The 12,095-nt window shown below is 41.4% G+C and overlaps 2 protein-coding genes across 3 annotated transcripts; both read left to right on the forward strand.

Moving 5' to 3' along the window:
- Positions 1–2,249: 2,249 nt before the first annotated feature.
- Positions 2,250–3,951, forward strand: LOC131893593 (ATPase inhibitor, mitochondrial-like). Its single transcript, XM_059243683.1, has 2 exons — positions 2,250–2,487; positions 3,614–3,951. The coding sequence occupies exons 1-2, from the start codon at positions 2,409–2,411 to the stop codon at positions 3,808–3,810; spliced, it is 276 nt and encodes a 91-aa protein (XP_059099666.1). The 5' UTR covers positions 2,250–2,408; the 3' UTR covers positions 3,811–3,951.
- Positions 3,952–7,309: 3,358 nt separating this feature from the next.
- LOC131892976 (probable E3 ubiquitin-protein ligase HERC4) lies at positions 7,310–12,095 on the forward strand (the record flags this gene model as incomplete). Of its 2 annotated transcripts, XM_059242856.1 has the most annotated exon segments (7): positions 7,310–7,708; positions 7,778–8,129; positions 8,202–8,261; positions 8,345–8,507; positions 8,579–10,777; positions 10,845–10,955; positions 11,845–12,095. In XM_059242856.1, coding segments are annotated over 7 exon segments (3,164 nt in total), but the record flags the coding sequence as incomplete, so codon positions are not given.

The raw sequence follows: 12,095 nt of genomic DNA on the forward strand, positions 1-12,095 counted from the left end.
GGAGCCCTAAGGAACACCTAACTTGACTTCATGTATGTCACTACGGAATCTCTTAACCTTAATCAATTGCTTCCTACCGTAAATGAAAGTTCTTAACTAGATAAAAGTATTGATTAAAGTAAAAAAAAAAAGAAACATAGATCTCTTCAATCAAAGCCAGGTCATTTTAATATCATTTACTTGAAAAGAGGGTCGTTTCAAATTTGTATTGTCAAAAGCTAATGTAACTGACCGAGAGTAGGCCAAAAATTCAAATTTCATGTAGTGTTTACTACATAACTTTGACCATGTCTCCTGAGTTTTCTAAGCACAGGTTTGGGCTCAAATTTGGCCAAGTTAATCCATTCAACCAGAACTTGCGGTTGTACGAATGGCTTATTTGGACCCTTAACAAGGGACATAAGGACCCTTATTTGCAACGTCACAAAGCCCAAAGAAAACGGGAAGAGGCATGGTAGATTGCTAAATAAATTACTAGGCCTTGCCTTGAACGCAATTTCTTTTCCAGACCTTATGTGACCCAGGTCACTACTTATAGATAAGATTTTAACAGAATTAGCGAAAAACAGCACAAACGCATTAGAATTCAATAAAAAGAAATCGGCCCAATCGGCCCTTTATCTGGTAGAGGCTGACTGACAAAGCACCCTCTGAAGTGCAGGACGTAAAATATTTTTCGTGCAGCGTAAGGCGTCTATAAGATGAATGGTTTAGGAGATGCAAAATTTTGGCTTCCGTTTGCAGTCCACATCTCTAGAAGTCTGTGACCTAACCTATCCTCATGTTTTTTGTCATACCGGTCCCTATACTAACAAGGCTGATAGGCAAAGGCTTCTTCTACCTACCTTAACATGACCTAAACTAATTTACCATCATTGTCTGTTGTAGCCTACGCAAGGACATGAAATTCTAAATATGAAGTAAATGAGAAAACACGGAGGTAGCCTTGAACCCATTGTTGCATCAATTTGGTGGCTTACTACCCAGGTTTTTGGGAGAGTGGAAATAATTATGCACTCTAGAAATTCATCATGCAGAAACACTACATTCATATAATTTTTTCTGTGGCCCCTCTCTGATCTTCGATCACAAAGGGGAAAGAGGGACACCCCAGGCAAAAGCGAATCAATACAGAGAACTTTGTATTTACATTTCTATATTGAGCCAACACTGAAATAGCAGACAGACTTTACTGATGCTATACATAACAACCTTCTCTTCAACTTCACCCCTCTGTCCACATTTCAGCTTCCGCTTTGGCCTGATTTGAAGGAAAATACTCTCAAGAGCTCACAAATCCCGATGTAGCAATCGATCAAAATTGATTGAACAATTCTCGAACCACAATAAGCAAACAATAACTTCCTGTTAAGTTTAAAACTTGGGTTATAAATAACTAATGGATGACTTGGACCGCTCTTGTTGCATAAGCTCAATGGGTCACGAGTTTGCCATTCGATTGTATACCAGATTTCGAAGCAAGTTAACAATCAGATAGATTGAGTCCAAGCACAATCGCATATGCCTTTATCCAGTAAGTGCATGTTTTCTTTTATTCTTTTATCATACGATAAGTGGCATCAATGGATTTTTTTCCCGCCCAATAAGCCTGTTTCTTTGTTGAAAAGATCAGCCTGGGGGAAATAGATTGAGGCTCAGGGTTGCCGTACATCATTGAAGGCTGAGGCATATTTTTCTGGGGGTAATGAGTTATGACGATTTCATGGGTAGTATACATTTTTGAAGACTTTTTTAAACCATTGCGACCAATAGACATTGGTATACTTGTTGAAACAAACCAATAACTAGAATTCTTATGTTGGAATCGTCTTTATTTCGTGTCTATTATCCAAAACCAACTTGGAATAAGCGGGAACAAATAAATAGGATCATAAGTGAGGAATAGCATTTCTAAATGAGTGCTAAAATTGAAAATGCAAGTACTTACACATATGATATCTCTCCGTGTACATCTAATCGAATGATTTGTTTGATGACGGTACATTTCCATGGTCTTCTGACTTTGTTGTTTTCATGCTAAGACTTAATAATTACGAAAAACTTAAGGCACTTCATCAACATCACGCCATTAGTGAATCCACCCAAATTTCCCTCTACTACAAGCCTTACTCACCCACTCACCCTTTGTGGCACGCTTCCAATCGTTTCCATGTGTATTTTCCTACTCCTTTGTGCCCGCTTCGTTTCCCCAGGTGTCCCTGAAGAACGTTTTGCAGTTGCTGTTGCTGGGATCTGTTTCACCTTCCTCGTCAGCGGAACTTCATCTTGGAAATCTGAGGCACTCCATCCACTCGCTCTCTCTCTCCGTCTCTCTCAGTTCAAATCATCGATCGTCAGAAGCGTTGCTGCATCCCATCCGTCTGCATTCAATCCGAATCATCCACGCAATGTTGTCCGTGCGCCGTACTCTGCCCACCTTGGTTCGACCTGCCATCATGAGCCGCATGATGTCCGGTGGTGATGCGGGTATGACCAGTTCTTGTCTCATTTGGCTTTCAGCGACACCCGACTATAGAGTACATCGAGTTTGGGGTGTCCAGTAGGAATTGAGAGGGTTGGAAGACGCGTTATTTCCATCTTGGATTTGAACTGACCGGCCAATCAGGTTAGGATGTATAGAGCAGGGAGGATTAACAAGGTTTTTAACATTCTAATCCAGCGACGTTCGAGTGACGAACGACCAAGTAACGATGAGATGGGTGTGACAAACCTTCCACTCTTGGATTGGCAAAGACGCCTGGTCCTTGTTCAAACAGTGGAGTAATAATACAGTGAAATCCGGTTGTAGGAACCACCCAAAAGTCCACGAAAAGAGATAATTACATACCATAATCTGCTTATTTCTGGTGGATTTTGACACAGTTATACTTACTGATGACTAGTGAGTGCAATGAGAAGTATAGATCCTCAAAAATACTGGATTTTTTTATTTATTTATGAAATTCGTATTTTTCTGATGTTTGGCCGGTTAGGCTTTAAAAATTCAATGGTTTTTTTATTTCTTGGAATGTCAGACTATTTAAGTTGTTTCGTCATTTAACCTCCAAAGGAAATTCACCATATCGAATTTTTCTTCGATTGTTTAAGGAGTAAGGCACAGAATTGTGCCCCGGACTATATACGGATTCTGAATCTTGGATTGGTTTTTATAACCTCAGTGATTTATGAACCAAAAAAAACAGTTTCAATAAAGATGGTGCTTAAAACAAATTTGTTCCTTCAACCTAAGTTCTTATAGCGAGATTTCTGTGTATTGATTGGAGATAGTTTGAATCTTCATCACTCACCAAACTATTGAAGAATGTGATGAACGATCTAAAAAAAAAATTTTTTTTGGAGAAATTTTTCAACCTGGAGAGTCGAAAATACTCTGACCCCGTGTGTTCTTTTAGCAAAGTAGAACATCGAAGTTTGGTAGTAAATGCTTTACACACGTCTCTGGGGAAGCGCCAAAAGTGGCTGATCCCTTTCGTAGATCGTGATGATAAAGTCAAATTGTCTGTTTCACGTATCCGCTCCTAAAGCGCAGAATTTAGTTTTGGTATGATCCACGTCTGTCACAAGTAAATGAACCATTGCCTAAATGTTATAGGTTCTATCCGAGAGGCCGGTGGGGCTTTTGGCAAGAAAGAAAAGGCCGTCGAAGATCAATACTTTCGCAAGCAACAAGCTGAACAACTCAAGAACTTGGTGGATTCGCACGCCAAGGAGATTCAACATCATAAAGAAGCCATTCAGCGCCATCAAGAAGCCATGAAGGTCCACGAGGAAGCTCTCAAGCATCATTAAAGAATGCCCTCGCTCATGAGGAAGCGAAACCACATTTTTTGGGCCTTTGGTAGTCATGCTTATATACTAATTTGTCGTCTCGGTCCGGAGGTGGAGCACTACCTTCATCCTCCTACCGCAATAAATCTATCCTTTTGACAACTCCCGATCATTTTCAGACGTAGATGTAGATGTATCTCTAGGCATAGAGTATGTTATTCAGTACTCTATTCACAGCCAGAATAAGTTCCCAAAACAGATGAGTCATGAAAAGGTAAAACAAAATGTTATAATTTGTCTGGTTATTCAAATATTTTAGTGGTTTTCAAGGCAATAATTACTTCATTATTGTTTTTGACGAATTACATGCTCTTTGGGTTGAGAGATGTCGTCTTATTTTGAAGTAAAAGAAATAATAGTTGAGTTTCAAAACATTCACACCTACTACAACTTCCAAATGAGGTTCATTTTTTGAAGCATTCTGAAAGCATGGTCCAGAACAAATTAAATTTATGGTTTGTGAATTCATTACCATCATTGTGCGAGAATTCAAGACAATTGTGAACATTTATATTACGGTAAAGTTAAAAATAAGAAGTTAAAGACACTAAGTTACCTATCAATGGCAAAAAACACGCATTCTTTGAAAGCAATGGTCTTTCAAGAAACAGAAGCATTGCAAAATTCAGAAATATATAACTTTTTTCATCCGTCATTTTTTAGGGGAAAACATTATGCAAAAGCACTATTTGTATTGTAGTTCTCTTAAACTTTGCCCTAAACATGTCGAAAACCTCAATTACCCTGAAAATAGTCGCTTTTAGGTTATTTCATGGTTGAAATTCGCCAAACACAAATTTTGCCCTCAAATGATCAAAAAACTTCGAAACTTCGTTTAATCTAAAAGAAATTCTCTTTTACACCCCTAGTTATATATAATAAAACCAGAAAACTAATATTACATCAGTAGAAACTGAGGAATTGTTAACTTGAATCAAACTAAGTGAAAAATAACCTTGAAACATTGGAAATGGTAGACTACTTTAAAAAAAAACATGTAATGCTAAAAGATTTGGCTCTGAAGTCTAATGAGAAGCTAGTTACTATGGTTGTGTACCGCTGCATATATTCCATGGTTTTGTTTTACATTTTGCGCCATGATTTTAAGATCTTGTGAAGTGAATGTGTTTTCTAATCTCTTTATGATTAGGGTTTTATTTTTCTAACAAGAATCATGGAAACGGATACATCGGATACAAATTTAAGTCCAAAAATCCTATTATTGTGCGAACTCTTTACAAGTCGATTGTAAAGCCACATCTTATCTTTCATATGCTTCGCTAGGGACAGCTGAGCTAACGGTAGCCGTCCCTGGCTTGGCCCATTTGGGCTTCACTTTTTCGTGGTTTGTAAAGGTCTAACAGGACCAAAAATGTTTTACTGGGAACATCACAGGAATGACAGAGCTCTCGTATTGGGAGATATTGAAGAAGTTGGGACTGTACAGTTTTCGAAGGGGAACGAAATATTTCAGATGTTCTACATCTTTAAAGGCATTCATGAACAGTTTCCCAACCCAAAGCAATTGTAGTGACCTTAAAGGCATACCGTGCCGTTTGAGAGCACCTTTAGGGCCTCGATAATCAAGGTTAGAAAATTGATGTCCTCCTCGGGCTCCTTCAATGTTAAATTTGCGTCCCTCTGATACTTGCAAGCACGGGGAATATGTAGGTGATGATACAGTATGGATCAGTCCTACATTCGATTACAGAGCAAGTCAGATCCGCCAACTCTAGTTCGAACATCAAAATTAATAAGAATTGTAAGTATTCATCTTTGGAATTTCATTCCCAGAAGTGAAAGGACAAGACGACTAAATGGTTTTGATTAAAAAAGACCAATTGGACAACCGGGAGTATCAATTTTGGAGTTACAAGAGCTAGACCGAAACCCATAAAGAGTTCAAAAGGAACAAGGTTTTAACCTTGGTTTTAACATTGTTATTGTGGGGAAAAAAGGAGGCATAAGCGTAAACAATCTGAAAACACGAAGTTAATAAACGGGGTGGTCGTTTCATTTTATTTCTGTATATTTTATCCACCTCTATCCAAAAGTGAGCAAAAATAAAAACCTATAAAAACCTAGCAAAAGTGCTTTTAATCGATGTTATTTGAGGGTATGCCTCATCTATAGCGTCAAAAAACAAAAGAAGCAATCAAAACCTTTTTGATTTTCGTCTACCGTACTCAAAATTTGATATTTTGTTCGGTAATTTCTCAACATTTCTCTCTCGTCAGATGAGAAGCAAGCACCAATGCTTCTACCAACGAAGGGCAAGCCAAAAACTTTCAAAACATGGGATAACTTAATATTATGTCATTTCTACATTTGAGACACACTGCATTTTATAATTATGATTTTCCACTCAGAAGATATGAAAGAAGGTACAAGGCAGAAAAGAGAAGAGAAGATGCAAACATGGATCCGACACCCAGAAGGAAGATTCAGGACAGCTACTAGACCTTAGGTCAGGAAGCTAGACAAGTCATATGAGTATATTGTATATTGTATCACTTATTCAATAAAGTCATGCAATCTTTAAGAATATTGCTGTCTAAAGGCCCAAACCTTTTACGATAAACTTTAAGATTTAGCTGACACTAAAAGATAAGCATCTGGCCCAATTGCTGAAGTTTAGAGCTGATAAATTCCCTCAGGATAATAGGAATACTTTGAAAATTATTAAGCAAATTCATGTATGCTCACAAGGCCTTTATGCATATGTTTGCTGACAGAAACTCAGGAATAAAACTTTGTTTTAATAGAAAAGTCAGTTGATGTATCAAAAAGGTATGTCATGTCCCAGTCATTAAACTTAAAGAACTGTGATGGATAGATGAAAGACATGAGGCAAAAATTTATTATTTTTTTAATTATATTATTATTTGATTTTGGGGCTTGAAAGTCTTTGAAGTGGCTGAAACTTCCGCACTTCCAGAAAGTTTGTCCTTGAAAAGCATTGTCCCTCTGGCATATTGCAGTTTAAAGATGCCGCATTTTTTAATCTTTGACATGCAAAAACGTGTTTTCGCCTTGAGAAAATTTTATCTCTACAGAATCGTTCAAAAAGCCATTCTCTTTTGATTTAAGTTATGCTCTAGAATTTTGGGGTAAACTCACATCTCCTAAGTGATACATTCAACCATATTCACCCAGGTCTGGCCAAGTAAAGCTTTACCGAGAATCAGCACATGTACGACCCGAAATAAATAAGTCTTGACACAGAGGTTGGCGAGGTTCCGTGTCCGATTTTTTAACAAGCCATAGGCTGACAAAGTTGAACAGCTCTCAAACTTCGAACCATTTTCAATCAGCTGTTCAAGAGAAAGAGTGGCATGCACCATGAACGACTGGCGTGGCCAGGCCAGCTAGATACTCTATATCTGCAACACTTGACGTAGTTTGCTTGCAATCCATGGAGCAAGAACGGAATGGCCCGACTTGTCCACTACACAAGCACTTTTAGGATTACACAACGCACGAGTCATCAGGCCCGACACTTCGGTTCGGAGAACGGTCTAGAACGTGCTCGATAGCTCTTCTTGTCGGCCGTGTCTGGTGTCTCCATGACGGGCCATAGCTTACTTGGGCCCCTCCACTCAGTTTTCTTGTGCGTATCTCGAACGTCGTATCAAATCAAATTGAATGTTTCAATGAATGTTCATTCCTGCTGAGTGGCAGGCTCATGTTCGTTCGTCTTCCCCCCCATACATCATCGACATCGGATTCATATATTGACGCGAGTATTCCAATACATACCCATGCTCGGATTGTGATTCCAAACATAATTCACATCATCTAGACGAGAATAAGAGAGCCTTCAGATCGACCATGATCACCCTCTACAGTTGGGGACGAGGTAAGTTTGGGCTCTATCCTGATTGAGGATCAACAGCCCAGTCATGTTGATTCGATTTTTTTTTTCTAGGTGATCAAGGACAATTGGGGCTAGGGGGAGGTCTAGAGAGCCCGTACGTGTCGGTGCCTCGGAATATTCGACACGTACCTTGGATCTCGGAGAAGGCCGATGACGAGTTGGGTTCCACTCGTCGCGCTCACGTGGCTCAAATCGACTCGGGGGATGAGCATACCGCAGTGCTCATGAGTAACGGCAGTGTGTTCATCTGCGGTTCCAATGATATGGCCCAATTGGGTCATGACCAGAGCCAGAGTCGGTTTGAACGCATTGAGAGCTTAAGCCCCTATAAAGTCACGCACCTGGCGTGTGGTGGGAAACACACCTTGGCGTTGGAGCAATGGGGCAAGGTCTTTTCTTGGGGGTAAGGCCGAGGATGCATAGTCTCAACTCGATGAGGCTCTTTTACATTGAGAAGTTTGCATGGGACTTTCAGGTCCGACGATCGTGGTCAGTTGGGACAGAACTCCGGGGAAGAAAAGTGGCCCATGCCCAAGTAAGAGGAATCACTCATTAGGGTCCACCCCCAGTTCAGAGCGTTCTCAAGTAGGGCCAATGACCTGTTTAGAACCGTTTCAGGATAATCCGGGGCTTGGCTCATTTGAATGTGGTGCAAGTGGCGTGCGGATGGAAGCATAGCCTCGTTCTGACCAACAATGGCCGGTTATTTGCCTTTGGTGATAACACCTACGGACAACTCGGGTTGGGCAATGATGGCGGGGATCGAGTTTTGACACCGCAAGTGAGTTTGAAGGCCCCAGATGATATGTTTCAATGCATTAGCCCCAACGAAGTGGCACGTCTTATTTTTAGCCCATTGAATCACTGAGCGGCTTACCCATCAAGAAAATCGCTTGCGGGGGCTATCATTGTGTCGTAGTGACCATGTCCGGTGCGGTTTTTGCTTGGGGTCGCAATAATCACGGACAAGTGGGCGTGGATGGCAATGAATCCAAGTTCTTTCCGGTGCAGATTCGGAGCCTCCGAAGTCAAAACGTGGCCCATGTGGCTTGTGGGGATGAGCACACGGTGTGCCTAACCCAATTTGGGGGGGTGTTCTCGTTTGGCTGTGGTCGATACGGACAATTGGGCCATGGAAGTTGGAACAATGAACAGTCTCCCAGGCAGGTCATGGAGCTCATGGGCACAGAAGTGTCGCAAGTGGCGTGTGGCAAACGCCAAACCTTAGCCTTTGTGCCATCTCGAGGGCGGCTTTACGCTTTCGGATTGGCTGGATCGGGTCAATTGGGCAGTGAGAACACAAGCAACTCCAACACGCCTCAAGTAGTCCATGGATCTTGGGTCTCCCCAATGGGGAACATGTTGAAAGCCATTAAGAGATCTATTTCGTTAGTGGAGCAAGAGCAACTTGTTTTGTTTCTCGTAGGAGCCGGAGGAGACCAAAGTTTTGGGGCTGTTTGTCCGAGATTTTTCGCAGAGCAGAATCGATTGGCAATCGACATGCGAAAAACCTCCAAATCCGCCAGTATGCAAGTGATATCTTCGGACATTCAAGACTTTTTCAGAACGGCTAAACCAGACCAAAGTTTAGACCAAGATCTCTTAGAGATCCTGGAAACCATTTTCAGTTCCACTAGTTGTCTGAACGGATCATTACTCACCTCAACTCATCAACCGTGTTCTTCTAAAAATTCAGGCATTGATTTCAAAGCCTGGATCGAGTTTTACTCCATCGTGAAGTCTTGTCCAAACAAGACGTTAGTTGAGATTGTCGAAAACGGGATCATTCAATCGATAATTCCCAAACTAAAACAGACTCCTCCAGACGTAGAAACCCTTCGGGTATTTTTAACCCTGCCTTTATTTCACAAATTTGACGATCCCACCATGCACGAAGAGCTTCAAACCCCATTCGCCAATAACTTGATCTCTTTGGATAAGAACCCGTGGAATGTGATTGAAAAATGGATCTCACAACAAGACAAATCCTACTTGAAGGGATTGGTCCAAAAGCTAAAGAATGTTGCCAGGCACATCCTCAAAAGTAGGTCCCAATCATCTACGTCAAATCGGCGCTTGGAAACTAGTCTGGTGTTGCTTCGCATTCTTAACCGCATCAACGTCGATCAAAACCTCATCATTGACTACGAGGACTTTTATATTCCCGAAGTATCCGAATGTCTGGATCTAGTTACGTGTTATGCCAGATGGCTGGCCTTACGGAGCGAGGGGGGGACCGAATTCAGCATCTGCAATTATCCTTTCGTCTTCGATGCGGTTGGAAAATCCATATTACTGCATGTGGATCAAGCCTTTCAAATGCAAAAGGCCGTACACGAGGCTCGAAGTACGGCGATGTTGAGTAATTTTTTCGTTCCGATCATCGATCCGGATCAAACATCCTTTTTGATTCTTCATGTGAGTCGGGATAACATTGTGACTGATACCTTGACTCAGATTCGACTAGCTTCCCGGTCTGACCTAAAAAAGCCCCTTAAGATTCGATTTCAAGGAGAGGAAGCTGAAGATGCGGGTGGCGTGCGGAAAGAATTCTTTTTGCTCATTCTTAAAGAACTCCTAGATCCCAAATATGGAATGTTCAAAGAATATGAAGAAACTCGAACTATTTGGTTCCACCCATTGTCATTTGAAGAAGATCAGATGTTCTTCATCATCGGGGTAGTGTGTGGACTGGCCATCTATAACTTCACGATCATCAATCTTCCTTTCCCTCTGCCTCTTTACAAGAAACTCCTCGGGGACAAGGTTGGGAACCTGGACGATCTAGCCACTCTCTCTCCCACCATCGCCAAAGGTCTCCAAGATGTCTTGGCCTACGATAAAGACGACTTGGAAGATGTATTCTGTCTGAATTTTGCTCTCTCAGAGGAGCATTACGGAGAGCTGAAGACACTTCCGTTGAAATCTGGCGGAGAAAATATTCCGGTGACTCAAAGCAATAAAAAAGAATATGTAGATTTGCATTGCCAGTTCGTCCTCAATGAAAGCATCAAAAAGAGATTTGATGCCTTCAAGCAGGGCTTTGACTTGGTAAGTTTAATTCTGGGTGTGGCTTTACATCATAGCCTTACAATTAACAAGGCCTTCATTTTTGCAGGTGTGTGCTGGACGTGTTCTCGAATTGTTTCACGCACATGAGCTCATGGCTGTAGTGGTTGGCAATCAAAACTACGACTGGGATGAGTTAGAAAAAACCACGGAGTACAAGGTGAGATCCCAATTATTAGACTGGTCTTGAGATATCTTTTTGCCGTCTTACCGAGAGAAGAGAGGGAAAGAGAGATCTCATTAACTGGTCCCCTGGATGAGAGGGAATAAGTGTTGTTTGAGTTAGCATTAATATTGTCACCATAGGGGAAATACTATGTTTGCTTGCCTTGGCTCTGACAGGGTATATGCGCTTAGAGTTCGATTCTGGCCTTGTTTGCCATCACCACCAACACCATTATCGTTATAGTCGTTCCCCAAAGTCAGGCGATGTTCTACTGCTCAACATGTGAGGTACGATTGCCATAGTCTCGAGTCACATTGCCGTAAGTGCTAGGTAAACATATCCAATCGAGCCCTCTCCCCAAAGGTCATAGCCATTTATGGCTTTATTAGTCTTTTCTACCACAAGACCTTTCTCCCACCAACAGGGATAGATCGACGTCCTACTTACGAGAGTTTAAATCCCAACCAGGCACTTCAATTGCCAGTAAAGTTGAACTGGCTCCCTCAAAGATGTCCTGTCCACTTAGCGAAGCAAGTGGGAAAAAGTTTTTACCAAGTCGCTAGTCTTCACGTTTTACGCACTTCTTCTGGGAGGAGGAGAGACCAAGTCTTCAATGACCATGAGTGTCTCTTATACTTTCCCAAAATTTTATGACAGTCCTTGAACATTCGGATTATGAACGGCTTTCAGAGCTTTTTCCGCAAATGAACATATGAGTACTTCGAGAGGACTTGGACATCCTTCAGAGAAGTCGTTTCTAAGTCATCGTGGTATTGTACGTAGTAAGTTTCATTCACATACGGTATGTCACCAATGGATGACAATCAAGAGGACCCTTTCAACATCGTCGTTCCCCCTTTCAAACTTACTTTGGATTTTCCAGAATGGGTACACGAAAGATCATCCCACCATTCAGAATTTTTGGTCCGTGTTCCACAATGACTTGACGGAAGATGACAAAAGGAAATTCCTCCTTTTCCTCACTGGCTGTGACAGAATTCCAAATACCGGCATGAAGTCATTGTCGATGGTCATTCAGAGGACTTTGAATGTTCACCATTTGCCGGTAGCCCATACTTGTTTCAACATCCTTGATCTCCCCGAATACGCAACCAGGGAAAAACTCCATTACAA

This window comes from Tigriopus californicus, chromosome 2, assembly GCF_007210705.1.
Source record: "Tigriopus californicus strain San Diego chromosome 2, Tcal_SD_v2.1, whole genome shotgun sequence".
NCBI classification, from domain to species: domain Eukaryota; kingdom Metazoa; phylum Arthropoda; class Copepoda; order Harpacticoida; family Harpacticidae; genus Tigriopus; species Tigriopus californicus.